Below are 24,080 nucleotides of genomic sequence, written 5' to 3' on the forward strand. Positions count from 1 at the left end.
TTTGCATAGCATGCAAGACGAGGATACAGGAAAGTGTTTACTGTTTGCCTTGGGCAACGGCAACTCCTAGAAACCTCACAGCTTCACATTAGTCCCAGATACAGCAATTAACCAGTGTTATGGACAAAGATGACCAAATTGGTTTGGTTTTTTTTAAAATACAAGTTGAATAATTAAAAACTTAGAATCTATTCATCTTTAAACAAGAAAAGGGTTCTACCTCTTGGTCACTTGGCAAATCAGTCTGTGTAAAGAATTCAACCAATGCATACAGGAAGCCAAGATCTAATCTGAGATCCATCTCTTGAATCAGGACCTTAAAATACCTACAAATGAAACAAAAAGCAATTATTAAAGTGTTTTACAAACATGTGTAACATATAAAACTTAATCTAGGCTATTTAGGCCACTTATGTATGGACTTCAGGTACTGGGGCAAAGAATGCTTCCCACAGTGGTGTAAGATAAACACATTTCCTGTAACCAGAACTATTTTAATTAAGTAGCAGCATTTAATGCTATATATAGCACTGTTAAACATAAGAGTTTTTTCTAAATTAAAAAAGACTCAAAATCTGCATTAAAAAGACACTTAAAAGTCCTTGCTTTACTTAGCAATTATGTGGATAATAAAGGGAATTGAGCTTTTATCTAAGTGTTTTGATCTTTCCAAGAATGAGCTGGTGTAAAATTATCTTGCATTGTTGCCCCTATAATAATTTTAAAGCTTGATTAAACATAATCCATAGCAAAAGAGATGGAACACGTCAAAATACTTACTTAATATGAGATATTTGCGAATGTCCTGCAGTTCTCATGACAATACTGACATCAGTAAATGGTTTTGGCGCTATGAAGTTGTAAAATAAAAAGAGATCAGCACAGATTTTTAAATTATATATACCTTTGTATTTTTAATATGAAAATATCATACATGTTTAGGATTTTCTCAATCCTGTAAAGTATGATTACATAACAGATATGGCAAACAACTAACTCAGGTAAAAGAGCAGGAACAGAAAGGAATAGGAAGACAAGGATGAAATGGAACAACAAAATTCTATTTCAGTGATCTCTGGTAAGGCACCATTTTCATTTAAAAGCAAATCAATATTGATAATATCTTAGACATAGTTTCCCTAGTCAGGGAATAAGATTTTTCATTGGCCATTGGAAAAATATAAACTAAACAAAAAAATAATTTTGCAGATCTATGCACTGCAGCTTGAAATTGATCATATTCAGAATGAACACCTGACATCTTATTAGCTTCTGTACAAAATCACAAGCAGTATTCTTTGTCTTAATCCAGAATCCCTCCTGAGATTACTCTGCTCTTCCAAATGACTTTACCCTGAAGGAGTTAATGGAAGACTGCAGTTCATCACATAGTGTACTGACATTGAGCTCTATGCTCCAAGCAATGGAGAAGTTGGAAGGCTACATACAAAACAGGCAAAATATAATTTGCCATCTACAGAGCTCATAAATGGTGCTTCACATAGCAATTTTGAGTTTAGACTGGAACTGGTACACATTCCTTTTATTGTTAGTTCAGATTATTTCGGATAGGTCACTAGGTCATCCATTGTGCCAAGCAAAAAAAAACCAAACCAACAATATTAGGATAAACATTTTATTTGGGGCAGTAAGGAAAAATCAGATGACTAAATATGAAAAGTGAATCCTTACTGCCCCAAAACTTCAAATGCAACTAATACAGAAATGGTGCAACAGATTCACTACCATCAAGATAACCAACAATTTGATCTGTTCTTACTTTCAGCAGGCAACTCTTCTCTTCTATTAATCAGCATTAAGTTTTAGTTGTGGTCTGAATGCAACTGCCAAAAGCCCATTTTAAGCTTGATCCAAATGTAACTTTCATGTTACGCTCTCCAAGAGCACTGAATTAGTGTGTCAAAAAAATGTGCTTAAAAGGTATGGTATCAATGGATGAAAGAAATTTTGCTTTCTTCTGGTTATCTGTAGTCAGTAAGCTTATACAGACTTCATCTGATTGAAATGACATGGTTATCTTCATTATAAGCAATTTATCTTGTAATTTTAGAAGTAAGGATTGTGTTAAACTAGAACAACAAACCTGAATCCAAGGTGATGGACTTTGGAGGTTTAATAGGATAGAACACAAAGGGAAATATGGCTCCAGGAATCTGGTTTTGTATCTAATAGGGGTAAGGACAGGACAAGGGGCAGCATGTTAGCTTTTCAGTAGTGAAATATTTTAAAATCAGGACAAACATAAGACTTGTAAACATTACCTGTAGTATTCCACCAATTCCAAAGCAGAAAAAAAAGATGCTATTTTGGTTCAAAATTCAAAATTTGGTTCAAAATTCAAAATGAAATAATCCAATCCAAGCAGTCAAGAAAAGCTTCTTGAAGTTGGTGGTAATAAATGGTCCACATAATTTTGGAAAGGATTTGTTTTTAAAAACTTGGACATATGCAAGATAACAAATTATACCTATTTTTCTGTTGGTCGTAAAGAAAAGCCACAAGAAAAATCATGGAAGATGAATGGTAAATATTTTTCCTGAACAGTCGTAGTTGTCTGGGGTTTTTTTCAGAAGCATTTAAATAATATTTCCAAAGATTGAGAAGCACTGATGTAAAAGCCAATGAGTACAATTAAATTCAAAACATGACAAATCCGAACAATTATAAAAATAAATCCAAGTTTCCACAGAAGTTGCTTTTTCTCAATATGTAACTCACCGGTTTTTTGACAAGACTCACCTGTATCCTGTAAATTTGAATTCTGAAAGACTTCTGATGTGCAGATGAACTGTATTCTACTTTTAAAGCTGGCAAATAATTCCTTCTGATAGGAATCTCATTTGGTTGTTGAATTTTCATGTTCATTCCATTAGGAGTTAAACATACCTATCATATTAAAGAAAATTTGGTATGCTATGTTTCAAAAGACTGATTTTTATACTATACTTTAAAATTTACACTGTTCATTAACATGTAAAGATAGCTTAGCAGTAAAAGTTTTGCAGCTTTTAAGTCAGATGTCATAACCTTCCTTTATTTAAAACAATCAAATTTTGTCACAAATATCACTAGAACTACAAAATATTGCACTATTTGAGGAATCACTAGCATTTAATAAATGGCTTTCTAGAGCAAAGGCAGAGTAGTATAATGTAACGATATGACAGATAAAAAAATTGGCTCACTTACCTATACCATGTTCATTTACCTACAACAAAATTCAAATGAGTATCTAGAATTTATCTATAGACAAGGACCATAGCATTTGGAGCATGATGCACTTCTACATTCCAGAATAATTCTTTTCATGTATATGTGGTTGAGTGACACAGTTGAACTATCCCACAAAAAGGCACTTGAAAAAATACAAGATTTTGTGCTAAAACAAACCAACCCACCCAAAACTAACACCCTGCCCACCTTCCCAGTATAACAAATGAACCAAATGCAAAGCTTCTTTACTGTAGCTTTACACATATTTAGTCTCATGACCTGCAAAAATGTTACACTTAAATTTCAAAGTTAGAGGCTAACAACAAAAAGTCTATAGCAAGCTTTCAAACATTTACAGATATTTTTTCCAAAGATTTTTTTTTCTAGACAGAGATAAAGAAGGATTTTCAAGTAGATTAGGTAAATCGATCATCTCAATTTTCACTGGAAGTTTCTTCAAAGGTAGAAAAATTGATACATTATCTTTTTCCTGTGTATACAGGTAAACAATAGAATTAGAGAACTATCAGTATTACCAAAACATTTGATTCCAACTCAATAATCTTGTTTTCTGAAGGAGTTAGCTCACTGTAATCTTTGAACTCTTGTTCTAATTTATCAGTCTGCTTAACACTCATTGGTCTCCATCTTGACTTCTTCTTGGGTTTCGTCTCCCAAACCACATCAGAACTTTGAAAACAAAACAAAGGACCAAGAAATAAGGATTAGCTATTTCAAAACAAGTTTTACCTACTGCAGTATAGCTTTTAATAGGTTATAACTACAGAATGAGAAACCACATCATAAAGCACTACTGTAGTAAATAAAAGTGATCCAAAACACCCACTGCCTTCTTGTTACTAAGTGGAAACCAGTCTCTCCAGTATAATGCAAAAAAAGGAAAAGTTAACAGCACATCTGTGTAGCTCCCCACTTTGATGAAGATGGGTATGTAAGGATATTAATCAGAAAGCTCAGTTTCAGCAGTACCACCGTGCATTATTCTACAATCTCAAGGTAGTTTTCTACATATACTTCTGCATCTGTTTTGGCATACCTGAATTTACTAGAAATTGAGAACTTCAGGTTGAAATGAAATTCCTCCTGAACTACCCTCTTATTTTTGATAGCTAGTTTCTTCATTCTTTCTGTCTAAATGAATAGACAGTGATTTTGGTTTACTCTACCAATTTTAGGGGGGGGGGTGGGGTTGTTGGGGTTTTTTTTTGTTGTTGTAGTTGGGGTTTTTTTAACAGTAGCCCAAAATCAGTTCTTTTTTCTCTTATTTTTAATAACAACAACAAAATAATTAATCATGCTTAAAGGGCATCGGACTCTTTTCTGCTCAATTCCACTGCTGTTGTGAGAAGCTCTAGTGTCTGACTTCACCTTACAGTCAAACTGAAGGCACATAATAGGGCACAAACCAACACTATCAGACAGGCGGAGGGTATTTCTTCTTTCCACAAGTTACTCTAGAGCCCACAAATACATAGCTTTCCAGACACAGTTCCCTAATCCAATCCCTTTTAGATGCATCTATGTCTGTGTTCAGATACATCAAATGGCAGAACCACCAAAAAAGGAGGTGAGCTAAAGGGCAAAACAATAGCTACAAAATAGAGTACTACCTCGAAATTGCTGGGAGTTTTCTCTTTTTTTCCTCTTCTTTTAAAAATTTTATTTTTTTCACCCCTCTAAATGTGCTGTGATCCCATAACTGGTATGGTGAAACTTGTTTCTGCATCAAATTCAATGCAAACTGCCTCTTTCATTCTTTTCATAACAAGACATTCACAAATGGGAACATTCTGAATAGTAGGGTTTTCTTCACTCTACCCAAGGAATAGTCTCTTATCCTCAGAAAGAGCTTTCAGGAGTTTGACGTCAACTCAGAGATTAACAATGCCAGTTTTAAGTGCTGCTTGATGACTATGGATGACTGCTCCCAAAAAACACTGATTCAGTGAAATCTCAACACTACTTTGAATCTATGCAATTAGCTGACACTTTTAATGGAGCATTTTCACTGTCTAGATAGTTATCAGATCTCCCTTTCTCAGGTGAGGGCAAGGATTGGGGTTTTCTTTGTGAATGACAGAAGTATGTGAAATATACGTGTATGAGAAGTTTTTGCTTGTTAAGTTTTGCAGTGCAATGCAAAGAATTAATCAAGATAAAAAAACCTCACTCTAGTAACCTCATGGCTATGGATACACAGAAATGTCTGAATTATGGAAATGATATACTGATTATATGATATATAATCCCTCGAGCATTCTAAAAAGCCTCTGTTTGAATATATGATAGCACACATTTCTTAAGCATTACATAGTTTCTCTTCTGCTTCCCTCTGAAATGTTATGGTAGAAAACCTGAAGTATTAGAGCCTTGGAGCTGCCATAATTTCTGTCAAAACTGAAAAAAACTACAAACCACTACTGCATCAAAATTTTCAATACAGAGTTCAGCAGCTCGTTTCTGTAATGAAAACTGAAAAATCCACTGACACAAACTACCCACAGACCCTACTCCTTAAAACTCCATTATCACTCCCCAAACTAAATAGACAGGAAATACTTCTGTTCAATGTATTGGAAAGTTGGCAGCACATAATTGTAACTGTGTGTGGCAAAAACACGTACACCCAAATACAGAAAGCATATGCATTAATATGAAACACAATGAAAATATTTCTCTTTACAACAGGAAAACATAACGATTTAGTTCTAAATACTCTTACTCAAACCTTTTTTTCCTCTTCCATCACACCCCAAAATGAAATTCAGTGAGTGAAAATACCTGAAGTTAAACATTTTAGACTGTTGCACACAAAATCAGTTACCTTGTAATTCCAATGTAGGACACCTCTTGCTTTGTATAATTATTAACCAATGAAATTCCAACATCTTGCAAAGACAGAACAATTTCTTGTTCTGCTAGTTCTGCTTTTACACTTTCATATGTTAATTTAAATACATTCTCATCTTCAGTGATCAGGACAATACGTTGCAAACCTTCAAAAAATGACACTAAATAGACCACTTTCTTACAATCCAGGCTGAGTATTTCCATTTTGTCCTAGGAAACAAGAGAGAAAAAGTTTTTACAACTCATCATTCTACTCCACAAGCAAATGCCAGCATAGAGACATGAACAACAATAGAAGACATTTTTTAAAGGTACAGGAAAATAATAATGAAGTTTTTAATGATGAAGTTTTACAGCAGTCTCTCTCACACACATGCTTTTGAACTGAAGGTAATGCTTACTGGCGTAAGCTCCAGCAAATACAGTGTTGTTACTGTTCGGTGTTTGAACTTCATATATGAGATTACTGATCATACTCACTATATATGGAATTTCATACATACACTGATGAACAGGATAATAAATTAGACATCATTAAAAGGAGATTTAGATAATATACGTACCTCTTTTGGGGTAATTTCCTCAGTTCTATTTCCACATTTCCATTTCAATTTTTTACATCCTGCTGGGTCTGCCCAAGTATACAGTACTGCCTTGTTTGGCTGAAGACAGTCTTCTAATTCACTGAGGGAGCTAGAATACAGTAATATTAAATTAAAATGTCAATTAATATTTTGTGTCAATGACTTTTGCATTCTAGCATTCAACAAGAACACTTCAATTATTTTTTCAAACAACAAAAATGAAAACTTAAAACATTGTGCATGAAAAAACATGAACAAAACCATTCTCAGAGCACTAATACAAACAGTATTTATACCTCAAAATACATATGTATACTTTAGAAATAAATTATACACAGTAGATTTTAAATGCTCATTTTCCTCCGCACTTGTGATTAACAGGGGAACATTAAGTACAGAAAAAAACCAGACAGTGGAGCTCACAAGCTGAAAGGAAAATTCAGGATTTGTGCTGCCTAACATTAATTTTCCAAGAGAAGAATAGTGCGTTCAAAATCCATTGTTTAGGAAAGGTTTCCCCTGTATGATTTGCTGAAGGGAAAAAAGTGCAGTGTTTGGTATCTGTATACAGTAGATGTTTTCAGACAAACATATTTTAAATTTCATTCCCCTCACATACAGTTAAAAGCTGGCAGACTTGTTTTCTACAGCTCTCTGAAAGGAGCCTACCCCCAGGAGGGGAAGTGGAGAGGGAGATGCTGGTCTCCTCTCACTGGGATCCAGTGATAGGATGTGTGGGAATGGTTCAAAGCTGCACCAGGAGAGGTTTAGACTGGACATTAGGAAACATTTCTTTACCAAGAGGGTGGTGAAACACTGGAACAGGCTGGTTGATGCCCCATGCCTATCAGTGTTTAAGAGGCATTTGAACAATGCCCTTAACAACATGCTTTAACATTTGGTCAGCCCTGAAGTGGTCAGGCAGTTGGACTAGATGATCCTTGTAGGTCCCTTCCAACTGAAATACAATAATATAATATAATATGATATATCATATGATATCATATGATATAATATTCCATTCTCATTCCATTCTCCATAGTTCATTAAAGAAGTTACATACATACTTACTAAATTTACACTAGGGATGCCCAAAAGCCAACTAAAAAGATAACAATTACTAATCTTTACAGATAAAAACCCAAAGCAAACAATTGACTGTATTCTTCATACAGGAACATACAGCTGTAAGCTTAATTTGACTAGCAGCTCTTCCACTTTTCAAGTAAAAGTCTTTAAACAACACTGCTCTGACTGACTGAAAGGAAAAAATTGTAGAGGCTGTTTGGCTTTTTAAAAGAAACAGGTCAAGAATGCTGTAGATATGCTTACATTTCTCAGCACTGCACAGTATCTGCATACAGTAGCAAAGCATTGCAAAGACATTCCACCTTGAGAACAGAACCAGTATAGCTGCATGCAAGTACAGAACCAAATTTTTACTGATCGCAGATAATTCATATTTGTTAAAATAATCTTAGTTTTGGTCCAGCTTGACAAAATTTAGGTAACTACCAACCCATTTTTTAGTCTGTTTCCTCATCTCTCCCATAAATTTTAACCCCTTCTTTCAGCTAAATCTGAACTAAATATTATAGAACTCTTAAGTCTCAAATATAATTACAACTCATTTGTTACTTATTCTGCACAGTCAGCCCCTGCACCATTCCAGAAAAGCCAAGCACATTCTTTGCCCCTACTAGGAATGTAAGGGAATGTAGAGAGCAAAGGCCACAGAATTAATATAAAGAGAAACCAGAGAGCTTCTTTAGCTCACAGAGCAGTTTCTTTACTTGCAGAAACTGGCACCTAACACTACATAACACTGCTCTGTTAATAATTCATTCTCTTCAATTTATAAAACAAGAGATTTTTGGGTGCTCTGACAAAATTAGACAGTCATTTCTTAAAATATAGGCTTCTTAAGGAATAAGAGTGCTTACAATACATGAAATAACAGTTCACATGTCTCCATGCAGAGACCCACACTAAAACCCTTCTTACATACCTTTGTCCATACTCAATAATTTCTGCTTTAGTATGGTTTATCAACAGAAATGGAGCAGCACCATCATGATAATTAGAAAAGGTAATCACGGTAGAATGTTCAGTCAGGTTAACATCCACTGTAATTCCTCCAAGCTATCAGATGTAAAAATTATGAAGTAAGTAACAGTGAAATGAATTTCTAGTAAAGCAAATGTAATTTAAATATTTTGGAAAACTTTTACTCTCATAAGATAAAACCATCAAAGAGTCAACCTGTTTTAACATACTTTTAAAATACTTCCCTGATCTAACTACTAGGTAACAGGCATTGCACTCAGTAGTAATCAAAACTATGGAGGAGTTCTCTACTGTAAAAAGTTAGACTGGCAGTAGAGGAATCCTCCTTGAACAATTCATACACATTAATGCCCTCTAAAGCATTAAAAACACTCATCTACTGCTTAGATGAGTAAATTTAGTGGAGTCAAAGTTACTTTTCAAAGTAACTTAGTGTTACGTTAGATCTAATGTAAATATTTCTCAGCCTCAGATAGAGAACACTAGCAAAACAATCTGTTTCCAACTTCTACAGACCTGCTTCTCAGAGAAGTGCTTAAAACATCTACTACACACACAGAAAAGTAAGAGCAAGAGAATGAGAATAATATGCTTACATACATATAATCTTTTCCCCAGCTAAGCTTTTGCAATACTTGATTGTATGAGAAGACAGAAAGTTCTGAGAATGGAAATGAAGCAGTTATTTATGTTGTTTTATCTAGCTTCCAAAAGGCAATTATTTACCTTGTTGTCCAAATGCAGTAGCAGACAGTTTTCTTGCTTATCAAAATTTATCTTCTTTGGGGGGAGATCAGAATTTTCAACTCTAACAAGCAGTTTGTTGGCATCACTTTCAGGCCAAAAGGGAATGCACTACAAAAAAAAAAAAAATCAGGTATTTTAAAGTAAGTGAGAAAACAAACTAGATGTTAAATGGCATTAGCCCAAAGTTCATCTAGTAAAATTCTGCCCCAAAATGTAGTGAGTTGGATCAGAAACTCTATTAAAAAACTAAAATAATTACTTACCTGAATACAATAAACTGAAAGGAAGTCAGAAATAATTCAGACTACAGTGAAGAAACCGAGGAGTTAAGGAGCTAAAAGTGAAAACAGCAAGACTTCATATTCACATGAAGAAGTAGATTTAAAATGGATAACGTATATGAAATTCAGAGTATAAAGCTCAGCATAGCTACAACACTGAAATGGCCACGCTTGTTACAAAAAAAAAAAAAAAATCAACATAATTGTTCTTCTATTAACACCATTAACAGACCTCTTGCCACTAAGTATAAAGTACAAATCTTACAGTGACAATCAATGACAAAAAGCGATATTAGCATAAATACACCCCATAGTAACTTGAGTACACAGGACATCAGCATACTACCTGTTCTTTTGAAATACTTTATATATATATATATAAAAATACATATACACATACATATATACACACACACATATATATGTGGGTATAAAACATATATAAATAAAATACAAAGCATTAGACAGCTAAATCAGAGAGCATGTTCTGTTAGTCACATCCACAATTGAAACCACAGGCAATTTTAAAAATCCCACAGACAATCTCTCTTCAATAGTTTACACACCAAATGGTTAAGACAAGGAGGCAGGGAAGACAAAAGTTTTAACTGTAACTAATGAAAAGTCTCCAACTAGAGTCCTGCCACAGGAACGAGCTATGATTAACAATAACTCTCAACCAGCAAGAGCCAAAGTCTGTCTAGATAGACTAGTTTTCCTGTATTTCAAGCTGTTCACCTGCAACATCCAAAACTTCAGGAGCATCTTTCTCCAATATAGGTTAAGAAATGAGATGTTTATATTTAATTGTGTCTGAATCCTAGAATTAAATCTTCAATGGTGAAAGACTAGTTCACCAACTTACCATGCCACTAAGTTCCCTTTCCCATTGTTTCTCACACCACAGGAAGCAGGAAGACAAAGGAAAAAAATATAGTTAAACAGAAAGGTTGAAGGTGTTATCTACATCAACGTATCCTACAGACAAAGGAAATTTGTGTTGTAAACTAGTATAAAACACAGCAAGTAAGTCGCAACATGGAAATTAAGAGCGCTCAAAGGAAATTCAAGGAGAATCAGTCAACAGTAAATGAAAGTTTAAAATCAAAACCAACATAAGTAAAAAGGATTGGCTAAACAAGAAGTTACAGAATCAACCACAGAGAATTGAAAAATAATTTTTTGCACTAATCTTCAGCCACAGAATGTGTCACAAAATGATGATGTTTCCAAATGTTTTACCACACACTTGCTAATTGCTTCACTAGATACTGTATTTATACAATCTCCATTCCATAATAGGATCTGTAATTTTTATTTAGCAGTGGTCTCACGTACAGTCTTGGCAATGTTTTCTTTCTTTTTTTCCCTAAGGATGTATGTTGGTCAACTGTCTTGCGCAAGCCATTTCATACTAATCACTGTCCAACAACTTCTATTACAACCTTTGAAGAACAATGAATTTTTCTAAAAATAGTAATTAAAAGTTTCAAATAGATTTACTGCTTTCCAGACAGGGAACATATCCAAGAAGAGATGGGTTCTACAGCAGGATTGCTTTTTTTCCCCTGATAAAACAGGTTGTCACCAAGAAAGAAGAGTGGATAAAAAAGAAAAGCAGTAGGAAGGACTCTGCTTTACTTAAAATGACAAAAATAGAATGGGGGGAGAGGGGAGCAAGCTAAAATATGAATTAACATTTCAACAAGCGTCTTGTTTTTTTGAAGATCAACCTAATGTAAAAAAGTAAGAAGTATTAAAAAAAAAAAAAATCACAGGAACTAACTAAAAAAAAAAATCTAGATTAGCTGAATAGCAGAGTTCCACCTCTCAAGAACAGGATCAGATGGGAACTTGTTTTTGGAAATCTGTGTTGGATGCCCAAAGACAGACCAATATTGGCTGTACTCTACCTAGATTTAGAAGAGATAAAAAACATGCTGAACTGAGCAACTGGGTTACAAATGGAAATCTCGGCAGACTTAACCGTCACAACACAGATTTTTAGACTGCTTATCAAAAGGGAAAATACAATGTGGAAGGGCAAGCAATCTTGGGAGTGAAGTTTGTAATAATTTATGAGGGGATACAGATTCCTCTGTTGACCCCTACTACTGCATTTGATAAACTGCCATATCTAATCTTTCAAAAGATATTAGGAGTGATCCTAAAACCTACAAAATCCTCCTCTGATAGTCTCCTTTCAGTTATCAAGTAAGATCAACTAATACAATTATGAAACACTTGAGAAACAATGATGCTTGTGGGACAACCTGGAAAATTCTGTAAACATATCAATAAAACAGCCAATACAGGAAAACTACAGATTATATACGTAGCAATTTGAACGTACAAAACTATTACCTTTGAATAGTTTTTGCAGAACATTTCAAAAGTTCCTATAAAATAAAGTTATTCTAATAGCAACTCTATATCAGATAGAAACCACAGACCACCAATAAGTAGTAAAATCTACCTATTTCCTCAGAGTAACAAGTTAGATATGAAGTGGCCCACACCACTACACATGAACCTTTGTCATTTCAGAGATGAGGAATCATGCATGTAAAGAACCCAAAAACTATGCAGAGTCAAACAAAAGTTTGGTTCAGAGGAACGTAAGAATATTAGGAAATAGAACAAATGTGTAGGCTTATGGCAAACAGCCTATTCTTGAGTAAAAGCAAAAAAAAAACATTTTTGAAAATAACGATTAACATTATGGGAAGCCGAACTGACTTAAACACATGAAGATCTAAACATCATTGTGTACACTTAAAAATCACAACGGAACAGTGACAATAAATAGCAAGCAAAGTAGTATTGGTTTCATAAATTGAAATAATGATATTTAACTGGTATTTCTCCTCCATAATCATTAAAGAAAAAATGCACACTTAAGGAGCACATGTTGAAGGTACCAAAAATGTAATAAAAAGATCTAGTTATGAATCTGATTCAAAATATTCTTTTAACTTTGGTATTTTAGTTTGCAAGCATTTTTGGTAACCACTTGGAGTATCTACAATGCTAAAGAAAACTGAGAGGGCCTCCAACTGCACTATTTGTTAGGCTTAACTCTGTCTCTGTTTTGGATATGGTCCCTTCAGAATCATTGGAAGGAGGGAGATTTCACTCTTCCCAGAAGGCAGCATGGATCACTTTCAGCTTTCATAGACCCCCCAACACTACCCCAAACAGGCACTGCATCTCCTATACGCCCTGAAGGAAGGCACGATGGCCTGAAAATTCAAAATACACACAAGACATAATTGTGGGATACTGCAATGCAAACAGCCAAGTTGCATGCCGTCTGCAACATTCTAGACCTCTGCGGCATAGGCAAAAGCCCAAAAGCCATTTCCACATCATTTGGCCCAGGGGCCGGTACTCCCTCTCTAGAAATGATGCATTAAGCACTAAAAAATATCAGTGAGACTACTCCCAGAATAAGAGCTTGGAGCTATCTGAACTGATCCACATGAGGGATTTTCCTCCTATATGAAAGCAGCAGGACATGTACCAGGTCAGCCAAAACACTCTACCAGATACCACTGCAAAAACTAAACAGAAGTTTCAGTGCCACTGCGGAGAGAGATAATATAGTAACAGTGCAGGTCTTTTTCTCATACTGTTTATGATGCAGGTAACAGAGAAAACATTACAATTACAATGTAGACAGCTTTACAATATATCCTAAAGCAACACTGAGAAAGGCTAAGAGGACATAGATAATTTATTGAAAAAGCACGGTATGTTCAGACATTGTCACTGAACACTATGCATGGCTCATTTTCCATCACTGAGTGTTCAAATCAATTTTTTTTCTCCTTAGATAAACAACTTGGAATAGCTTCCTTTATAATTTTACCTGTTGCAAAACAATAGGAATCCACTTCTCCTTGCCTTCTTCAGCTACTTCCAAAGTGTATTTGCTTCTATTTGAGATCATAAAAAATGGAGTGAAAGTTACAATTCTAGTAATATTAAAACTGCTGTTGTTTATGGTGACACCGACCTATGAATAGAAGGACATTGTTAGAAGTATGCTGTTACTTTCTTACCTCATTAATATTTCCTGAAAGTAATGAATCTGAAAGATAAATTCGACTCACTTGATATTCCTTTTTATGGCTCTTGCATTTCACAGAACCATGACTTCCAACTGTGTCCAGTGAAAACTGATCAGACAGTTCACTGTCAGTCACCATAAGCTGCACCTGTGAAGAAGCACGCTAATTAATTTTCAGCTTACAGAGACTAACAACATTTAAAATCATACCTGAAGTATGCATATATATAAACATAAGTGCATACTGGAAATACTGGTGTTTCTATTAAAAAGTCAAGACATATCAATTGCCAGTATTGTCTCACAAAGATATTTTCTACCACCCTTAGTTATAAGCTATGTGAAATAAGCATTTTAAGTGTAGGATACTCCAGAGGAGGCAACCACACAAGAATCCTTTCCAAAACTTATCACAATTAAAATCTCAAACACAATCAACAGTCTCATAATTCCTCTCATACCATTCATCAGTCAGTAATATGCAGCATTAAAAAACTCACATAGCACACTCAAATGGTAAACTGAATCTTAACCTTAGCTTACTACCAGCTCAGATCCAATCTACCAATCACCACTGCAAGTTTTCATTTTTCAAGTACCACAGCTTTACATTTCTTATACAACTTCTGCATCTTATGTGGAATAAGGACCTTTACTGATGCAGTTTAAACGGAATAACGGAAATTGTTTTATCTAGGAAACATTTCTCAGTGAATTTTATTCCTCCCAAAGATGAAAATCTCTTTCTTAACTATATCTTTGATAATGTAGATTTCCCATCTCAGGCATATCTGACTACACATTTTAAAAAAATTGTCTTTAGACAGAATATCTTAGGTTTCACACCCTTTACAGAGCATAGCATAGTGTAGGTAACTTTCAAAGTGTAAAAATGCTTTCATATAATAACACAGGGGTGTACAGAGCTGTCAGGTTTTCCATAATACAATACCTTGTTATTTTGGAGGAAGTTTTTGGGCTGGAAAGAAAAAAGGAGTGGCTTTTTGTAATCTGGAGGATGCTTGCGGTGAATACCATCAGCTTTGTATTGCAACATTCGACCAGTTTTATTTACCATCCAGTAAGGACTGTGAATTGCTATAACCATCTGCCCAGTTGTGTAGGTCACGTGGACAGCAATATCCAGTTCAGTCTTATCCAACTCCGTGACGCAGTAAAATGTCGTGAAGCTGATATCAGGTAGATTGCTTTTTACATTGTACTCACTCTTCCAATTTTGATCAAGATAGTTAAGCAACTGTAAATCTAGTTTTGTTTGATCCAAGACTGCATTATGAATCTGGGCTGAACACCCTTCTTGTAGAGTCTCATATTTGTTCCCGTTTCCCTTTAAAAAAATGCCAAACAGTGTACATTTACATGAGTCACATTCGAAATTCATATCCACTTTTATTTTCTAGCTAGCTTTGAAAATTAAGATACAAGTTATTTAGGCAAAATTTTAAAATGTTTATTATCCTATTTAACTACGTTACATTGTTAAACATCTCCCTTAATATAACATTTTACAGGAAAAAAACCCTATGCATAGTCATCAATATTTAACACCTGAAAAAATGTGCCACCAAATTCAAATACATAAACATGCCGAAATGACAGATTTCCTCAACTCAATATTTCTTTCACTAAATTTAAATTTCTAAGAGACATACAGAAAAAAGCCTGTTACTGCCATACATGTGGTAGAGGATACAGTCTCTAGCTCTACAGACTAGAATTTTGTCTCTAGAAGTGCAATTGAGACAAAATTTAATTATTAAATTCTACTATTTGAGTTTAAATACTAAATATTAAGACCACCTGAAAAAAAAAGTTTCTGTGTCTCCCATATATACTTCTATTATCTTAAGTCTAGATGAGTAAGCAACGGGACACAACCATAGCACATCCACAGAACAAAACATGTAGTGCTGAGGAAGCAATGTCCACACTGTATGTGTTTTAGGTGTTTTACTTGAGACTGGCTCTCATTTGGCCCTGGATGCCTATTAACAGTCAAAGTGCACCTAATTGTTTAACTTCATTGGAAAAGAATATAAAGTCTGGCACTAGGCTGCAATTTAAGCCAAAAACTGGCAAAAAGGCAGGCCTGTGAGAATTCATTAAAAGCATGCTACTGCTAAAAGTCAGTGACTGCATAGCACAAAAAATGCTACTAGAGGCTGACCCACTTCAGTCACTTGAGGCTGTCATAATTCACAGGGAAAACTGCACTGTTTAATTAGGCTCAAGCTGCACTTGAGCAACAGAAAATTGTTCTCTCACAGGCATAAACTTGTACAGTGTAAGTTTTACTTTGCATATGTATCTAAAGTATGAATTATTACTAATGATTAATACCATCACTTTATGACATTCTGGTACTGTTCCATTTCTGTAGATAAAGACTTGCCCTTACAAGATCTGTGAACAGAAGCTCTTTATTTTAATGTCCATTTATAAATGTATTTCAAGCAGCAGGTCAGCTTTCATATCCTAGGTGGGAAACATCACCAAGAAATTAAACATTAAAGAATTACCTCTACAGAATAAGTTATCTGATAAGGAAGAAGATTGCGGAGAAGAACAGAAGGCCATAAGTGAACAACATATGGGAAGTCCCACTGATCATCTGCACATAATGAAGATGTCAACATGTCTTTTACAGGAACAATATTGATGATAAGTGAGTGGTTAGTTGACCTCACAGACTGGCATTTCCTTTGTAATAAACTATCGACATTTTTCATAATTTCATCAAACGTAATTCCTTCACACATATCATATTCTCCATCCACTCCACTTTCATTGGCTAGTGGTTGCAAACTCAGTATGGATCTGTAAATGAAAACATTTTTTAAACACTCAATATGAGATTGAATTTTTCAGTTATGAAAAAATACTATGCAACACTAACATTCTAGTATTACTTGGATTTTGGAAGATTTCTGACAGTAATTCATTGCCTGCCTTTATCTCACTTAAAAGAGGAAGCAAAAGGTAGTCTGGATCCCAAAAATTCATGGAATTGTACCACTTAGGATTTTTTCTTCCATACCACCATATACTTCCCTTGCAAAAAAAGGGACTGTTGGAGATTCTTATGAAGAGGCTACTGAATTTCCTTAGAAGTGCTGCTATATTCTTGTTCCAAGCAAAAGGTCTAGATAAACAATTCACTCCTATGACAGATGTGCAGAAAGTGCACTTCTTTCCAGTCACATAAAGCATCAAGTTTATGGATTATTTACACACATGGCTTTTGTAAGGCAACTGCTTTAATCCAATCAGCTGCTCCTTGACTGAATGTTTTTGGTAGTAAACATTTCTTGACTGCCTAATGGAACTCACCCATGTATCTGTGCAATGAATCAGAATGTCACTAAACCGTATTAAAGAAAATACAGATAGTTAGAAATATTAATGAACTTACATTATCTACAGTAAAGTATAACTTATTTAGTGAAAGAGATACACAGCCGTCATCTTAAAAAAAATGAACAGTGTTTGGGAGAAAACAGAAGGAAAAAGTCTCTGTAATCATAAAAAACAATCAAAGCAAACTTATCTGCCTAAAAGTTGGTGACAGTTCAGCTAAACTGTACATACAAACTCACTGCAGTTTTAAGTGGGTATTAGCTTGAAGGTGCTAATAGCAGAGCTATGCTGGAAGCCAAGTCATTCTAAGGTTGAAAAGTCTTTTTGTACATCTGTGATAAGAGTTTATCAGTTTCAATTTTTTACTTCAGAATCACAAAAATCAAAAGAAGCCTTTTTTAAAAAAAAAGAAAGTTGTAATACATCACTGGACATTTATCCACTAAGAAAAATTCTGTACTGTGTGGATAACAATCACTGTGTTACAGAAGCACCTTGGCTTGGAGTCTTAAAGTAATTTAGCTAATTTAAGTTGTTTGGTAAATGGATTTCAAAATACTTCAGATTCAAGAATTAAATAGTATTCTGTTTAACTCAGACAAGATGCTCTAAGATCCTACCTAACAATGACAGTACAGTATTAATTACAGTATTAGGTAGCAAAGGGAAACTATATTTAAGTAATTGTATGGATACAATAATCAACAATGTATAAACATATTTCATTATAAAAGAACAATGCAATAAAGTACCTGTAAGAGGACAATGGTATGTTGAATTCATTTTCTGGTGAAGCGGTCCCTAAACATCTTCCTTCCTCAAAAATATTTAACGGGATTGAAAAATGATTCCTTATCTATATGAAATAAAAATCCAGCAACATATATCAGGAAAAACTGGAAAGAGTGTTGTGAACGTAATGGAGCACAGAATAAGAACTCTTTCATTGTTCATCTTACCCATTTACCATTCAAGGTCAGGTACTTCAAAAGAACTGTCTCTAATACCAGCAAATCTCCTTGAATGATTTGATTGTGCAGTTTAATGCTATATTTTAATTATAAAAAGAATACATTAGCTGTAAAATTCTTTTCAAGGAGAAACATAAAGCCCTGTAAAACCAAAGACAAGTAAATCTGAACTAATAACTTTTCAAAGAACTTTCACCTAAAAACATAACAGATATAAGGGTGTGTGGGTCAAAATCCATATGGCATAAAACACAACGAAACTCAAATATTTATTTAAGGTTAAGCCATCAATGTTCATTATAATTTGGGGGATATATAATTCTCTTGTTCTTTACAAACACTATTTTTTTTATTTCAGGTTAATTTAACAGCATTATTAGCTCTAGAAAAAAAATTACAATTCGACTTAGGGAAGAATAAAACCAGTAAATCTTGTTATTAACCAACTCATGAACTACTCTGGGCAAAAGCAGCAAGTGAAATGTAACAGGGACACTATCACTATAGAACACTAATATCTGGACCATCCCTGTACTTGTAAACTACAGAATAGCTACCAAAAATACTATCCAATCAAAAAAGATGTATGCTCAAAGGGCTCGCTCTTCAGCTGACTCTACTAAGCTTGAAATTCATGTATCAATGCTACAGGATAGAGTCAAAGAAATAATCCATAGAAGGATAACCTTGCGGTAAGGTTAATGGAGGTTTCTTGACACAAAGCAAATAGTTCAATAAGACTGAAAGAAGACCTAGTCGAGAAAACATTACTGATGAATTATCCTGATCTAAAATCTGGTCTATTTCCACTCCCACCCAACCCCTGTCTTTGTCACATTGAAAAAGCTTTTTGTTCTTGAAAATGTCTCCTGAACTACCTTATAATACACACCAAAGTTATATGAATTGTTCAGATAGGTTTTTAAAATACTTTTTAGAAAATATTTAAAGAATACAGGATCATTTTCATTCATTAAAAAATTAAAATGAAATTATAATGTTTGGAAATATAGTAACCTGAATAGGAGAACGTATAGTTATCATCTTGCTTCCTTCAACAGTATCAATTTGGCAGACAATGGACCTTTCAACACCTGATTCCTCGTGTCTCACTCTGTAAATACATCGACCTACTTTTGTCAACGGAATCTTTTCCACGGTGGAATGATTATGTGGACCTAGAATTTACAAGATGAGAAATGAAAGACTCAGAAGGACCATAAAGATACATCTGAAAGACAGAAATGTGCATTCAATAGAATTTTCTGCATCATTCAATCTATTAAAAAAATTTAAAGCAGATTAAAAAGTACAATCACCACTCTTAATATGCCAATCTTGCAGCGTTACTGAAAAAACAGCAAGGATTTTTTTTCACCACAGGAAAAAGGTTAAATAAGTCCATCACTCAAATATTTAAGTGGGTTTTCCCACTGCAAATAAAATTAGTGTCTAAAGAGAAATGTTTACAAGATGTAATGCTTAGTAACAAGGTACAGCTCATATATACTGTAAGACCAATTCAACTAATACAAGACCAGTTTGAAAAATCAGTGTCGAAAAAACTGTCAATTGTTACAATAAATCAACTTAAACTGTTAACACATACACCATTAAAAATAGATAAATTTTATTTTTAGCTTTAACTGTGTTTTACTTTAAATTATTTAAAACCATCCTTTCTTAAAAACATCCCCCTTAAGAATAACTTCTGCTATGAACACACATATATATAGGCCTCCAAATTCTACTGAAAAAAATTATTTTGGGCAGCTTAATTCTGCATTTACGTGTGAATACAAACAAAAACATTTGATTGCAGTAAAATTATGAAATAAATAGTAGTTACCTAAATCATTTATCATAGTAGAAAATTTATGCTACAAAAATTAAAAAGCATGATACATGTAACTTTTAGCTGCAAAGTCTAAAGCAGAACTTCAAATGCTACCAGGTATCTAAAATCCAAAGAAACATACCTTTCATGCTATGTAGTCCCTCAACACTGCTTGACCTGTACAAGTTGCCGTATTATGCATCATGCAGTATTTACAAAAACAGAAGATGTATGAACCTTGAAACTTACAGATCTGAATGTAAAACCTCTTGCTGCTCAGAGTTGTCATTGCTGTGAACTGGTCACTCTCATTTTTAGTTCTGACAAATTCCATATTTAAATTCTCTCCATCTCTTAAATGAAATATTTTTGCTCCAAATTCAACATTGAGGACACTAAAGGAATCACTAGGTGAGACAGTGATGGGAAGTCCTAAAGAATTTATTATTACAAATGGTGCTCGGTCTTTTTTGAAGATGTCTGAAGTCTGACTAGCTGCCTCAGCAAATGCCTAGAAAGCAAAGTACAGATATAAAACACAAATATAATGAATGAGACTTCATCAAGACAATCTGTGCAAACATTCATTTAACAATTCTGACACTATTGTATAGTTAAGTAATCTTTCTTACCGTGCCCAAGTTACTCAACATTTGTAGCCCACATTTGGATAGTGTAATGTTCAGCTGGTCTTTTGAGGAAACATTTATTACTGTTTTATATTCTGGAACTTTGTAGTTTTCTTCTTCTGCATCTGATTCAACCAATGCTTTTTTAGCCTTCTTTTTCATCTGAAAGCAGATTTTAAAGAATTGTTATTTGACCACTCCTTCTGTAGAAGCAGGTTTTACCTCAAGACTCTTTTTCTCTCCCTTTCCTACTTCCATGTTCTGCCATAGTTTTCATTTTTTTGTTCATGTTTTTATTCTCAAATAAAAACAAGAGCATGAGAGAATAAAGGAGGCAAGTGGCAAGAGATACATTTCAGAAGTCAGTGAAACTCCAATAACAGTACTTAAATTTGATTATTCAAAACCAAAGAACAGACATTTACATAATAACTACTGACATATCCAGTAAATGCTGTGTGAAAATATTTATCTTATCTAATAACAATGTGTAAAAACTATTATATGTAATTGCTTCCATATTCTTAAAGCACTAACCCCAATTTAGTCATTATATTTCCAAACCAAATACATATTTTGTATGTTTTCATTTGTTTAAGGAAAAAAAATTAAAATCACACATAATACATTTTCCTAGCCTTTAACATTTCTGGAAATTCTTTATTTCCAAATGTTACATTTCAAATCTGGGTAAGAAGATAATTTTGACTTACTATCTTCTACCTTTCTCCTGCATTAGGTTTCATATCTTTCTGGAAAATTCTTAGGAATATTTTTAATAGCAGTTTCTTAATTGCAACATCTCTCCCCTGCATTAGGTTTCTTTCATATCTTTCTGGAAAATTCTTAGGAATATTTTTAATAGCAGTTTCTTAATTTCAGTATCTCAGCCCATAATCTTTACCCTTCTGAGGTCATTACTGTAGAAATTTGTTTGATAATGACAGTCCTAGTAAAAGGGCAGTTTTTCCATTCTGAGCAATCTCTCAGGCTAAAAATACTTGAAAAGTTTTGAAAAAATCCAAAAACAATGCAATAAAACGGTTAAAACAGAAGGGGGGGGGGGGGGGGGGGAGGGTAAGTAGCTTCCTTTCTTAGATAAATGCTTACCTACTTTGAGACCAGAATCTAGACTATTTCCTTGTGAAAGACAGAACTGAAGTGCTAAGATCACTATTCCCACAGTGCACGTTGTGCTAGTCAATAACAGGTACCAGTTTTTCCAATATGTTTCTGCTACAGATACTAATGTGGAATTAGACGAGTGATATTCTGTCTTTCACTGAGTACATCATTAGCATATGACCTAACCTTAGAGAAACTGATATAAAGCCATTATGATTATGTAGTGCAACTGGAATCAAGTCTGCTTGCCACCTGAAAGACAGTATTATTTAACAGATCTGTGAATCTGGATCTTCACTTGTGCAAAAGCTGGTTTCATTCACTAATTGGGAAGAACAGTCTCAGTAGCCAACAAGAAGGAACAAAATTCTTAGATTAGTCTCAGTAATAAAAGGTGCAGAGCATTTGTTTCTTCTAAGTTAATGAAATGGAATATTTGAGTTCAGCTTTGGAAAATATACCTTGATTTCAAGAATCCATGGTTTGAAAAAATCAGTCTTCTCAACTTCTAGTGGTTCAAGCAAAGGTTCCCACACCCCAAACATCTCATTAAAATAGTGTACCTATAGAAATGCAGAAGTCAATTAGGAAATTACATACAACTGTTAAATCAGTGAAAGCTCTACAGATTTTAAAATACTTAAAATCCTGATTTACAAGTATATTAATTACTTCAGTAATATAAAAGATTTATAATCAGATTGCACTTTCAGCTCCCACCGTAAGATGGAAGCAAATGCATTATAGAAACAAATGAGGCAGCTAACTCCCTACTGCAAAGACCCACTTCCAAATAAGTGGTATAAGATGTGTCACCTAAGATATAATTTTGGCTTACACTGTAGGCACTGGAAGTCTAAAGCATTATAAATAAGGAAGAATCTTCCTACAACAAGCACTGAATTTTATTTCACTAATTTCCAAATATGAACCAGTTTGGACGTTTTATATACAATACTGGTACCACATAGTATTTTAAATGACACATGAATATTTTCTACTGCAATCTTAAATAAAAATTGCTGAACAATTTTAGGCAGTTGCTACTCCAAAATTTAATATTGATGCAACAGGCCTTTGGAAACTTGTATAGAGTTTAAATGTGAGATTTACTCTATAACACCAATTACTGCCCTTAATACATTACATCTAATGCATTAGATCTTCATTTTAACTACCTTAACACCTCATTTCCATCCTGCTCCAACAACATGTATCTGCAGGAGTTTAGTCATCAAATATATGGATTATTTTTCTTTTACTGTCTAAGTAACATAGTGGGTTTCATATCTTAAGAAAATTTTTCTTTCTTATGTAGGATTTCTCACCTCTAGCTCAAGACGAGAACGTAGGTTGATTAGAGTACTCCAGTTTTTGACTTCTCCAATAAACGAGGACTTGGCTAAAAGCATTGGTACAGTTCGGTGCCCAACCCCAGCTTCAAGTGTTAGAAAAACAGATTCTATATTCATTTTCAATGACTCTCCTGTGGGAACCAGTTCTGTGGTTGGATTTGTATCTTCATTTTCATTTGACTCTTCAAGAAACCACATTTTTAGATTTTTTATGTCTTTCTTATTCCACAAATCTGGAGGAATTTGACTAATCTCTTCTTCTGTTGTTTCTGCAGTTTGATAAAGGGCTGATGTAATAGTAATTACTGTGTTTATGATTATTGGTGAAACCTACAAGTAAGAAGTTGGAGGAATTGGAAATGAGCAGCTAGCACAGGAAACAGTCAGCTACTTTCAGACACAAAATTAAAATAAGTATGTTACACTACCAAAATACTTCTGCTCTCCACAGGACTCATGTTTGAAAACTCACTCCTTTCCGCAAGTTATGGCTCAACCTATTCAGATTTTCAACCCCTGCCTTTCTTCCAGATGGGAGCCTTCTGAACTACATCATCCAAAGCTTTATCTGAACACTTCAAAACTTATCTCTGCACATTAGGCCTTTGTAAAACACAGATTTCAAAACCAAAGCATTGTGACACATGGTTAATTTTCAATTTTGTTTTCACATGCTAAACAGGTAGGTGACCTGAAGAAACATTTCTCCACTTCAGCCATTTCTGATTTTAATTTTTTAAGAAACATACCCCACAAGCAACTTCAAAGCCTTCTGAGCAGGAAGTAGTAGAAAACTAAAAACACAATGAAAATCTACTTACTTTTATTGTTAGAGATTTAATTGTTAGATCAGCCGTCTGTGGATTAGTACCTGACTGTTTCATTTCAAAGAAGAAGTCACAAGGCTGTAATACCTACAAAAAAAACCA

General features: G+C 34.2%; 1 protein-coding gene across 6 annotated transcripts in view; it reads right to left on the reverse strand.

Annotated features, from left to right (window-relative positions):
• Positions 1 to 24,080, reverse strand: part of VPS13A (vacuolar protein sorting 13 homolog A) — a 108,999-nt gene that overhangs the window by 29,062 nt on the left and 55,857 nt on the right. For 3 of the 6 annotated variants that reach the window (XM_074856679.1, XM_074856682.1, XM_074856684.1), the window contains exons 40-60: positions 23,973 to 24,065; positions 23,125 to 23,481; positions 22,258 to 22,359; positions 20,675 to 20,833; positions 20,292 to 20,553; positions 19,223 to 19,383; positions 17,987 to 18,090; positions 16,397 to 16,694; positions 14,809 to 15,204; positions 13,900 to 14,004; positions 13,656 to 13,802; positions 10,650 to 10,688; positions 9,483 to 9,611; positions 8,698 to 8,831; positions 6,669 to 6,798; positions 6,080 to 6,315; positions 3,771 to 3,924; positions 2,761 to 2,907; positions 2,105 to 2,186; positions 781 to 850; positions 221 to 326 (exon numbers count right to left, since the gene is read on the reverse strand). In XM_074856679.1, the coding sequence (XP_074712780.1) occupies positions 221 to 326; positions 781 to 850; positions 2,105 to 2,186; positions 2,761 to 2,907; positions 3,771 to 3,924; positions 6,080 to 6,315; positions 6,669 to 6,798; positions 8,698 to 8,831; positions 9,483 to 9,611; positions 10,650 to 10,688; positions 13,656 to 13,802; positions 13,900 to 14,004; positions 14,809 to 15,204; positions 16,397 to 16,694; positions 17,987 to 18,090; positions 19,223 to 19,383; positions 20,292 to 20,553; positions 20,675 to 20,833; positions 22,258 to 22,359; positions 23,125 to 23,481; positions 23,973 to 24,065 (3,411 nt within the window). Of the gene's footprint in view, positions 1 to 220; positions 327 to 780; positions 851 to 2,104; positions 2,187 to 2,760; positions 2,908 to 3,770; positions 3,925 to 6,079; positions 6,316 to 6,668; positions 6,799 to 8,697; positions 8,832 to 9,482; positions 9,612 to 10,649; positions 10,689 to 13,655; positions 13,803 to 13,899; positions 14,005 to 14,808; positions 15,205 to 16,396; positions 16,695 to 17,986; positions 18,091 to 19,222; positions 19,384 to 20,291; positions 20,554 to 20,674; positions 20,834 to 22,257; positions 22,360 to 23,124; positions 23,482 to 23,972; positions 24,066 to 24,080 lie in introns of those variants that run through there. The other 3 variants (XM_074856681.1, XM_074856680.1, XM_074856685.1) reach the window with 3 other exon arrangements.

This window comes from Strix uralensis, chromosome Z (assembly GCF_047716275.1).
Source record: "Strix uralensis isolate ZFMK-TIS-50842 chromosome Z, bStrUra1, whole genome shotgun sequence".
Lineage (NCBI taxonomy): Eukaryota > Metazoa > Chordata > Aves > Strigiformes > Strigidae > Strix > Strix uralensis.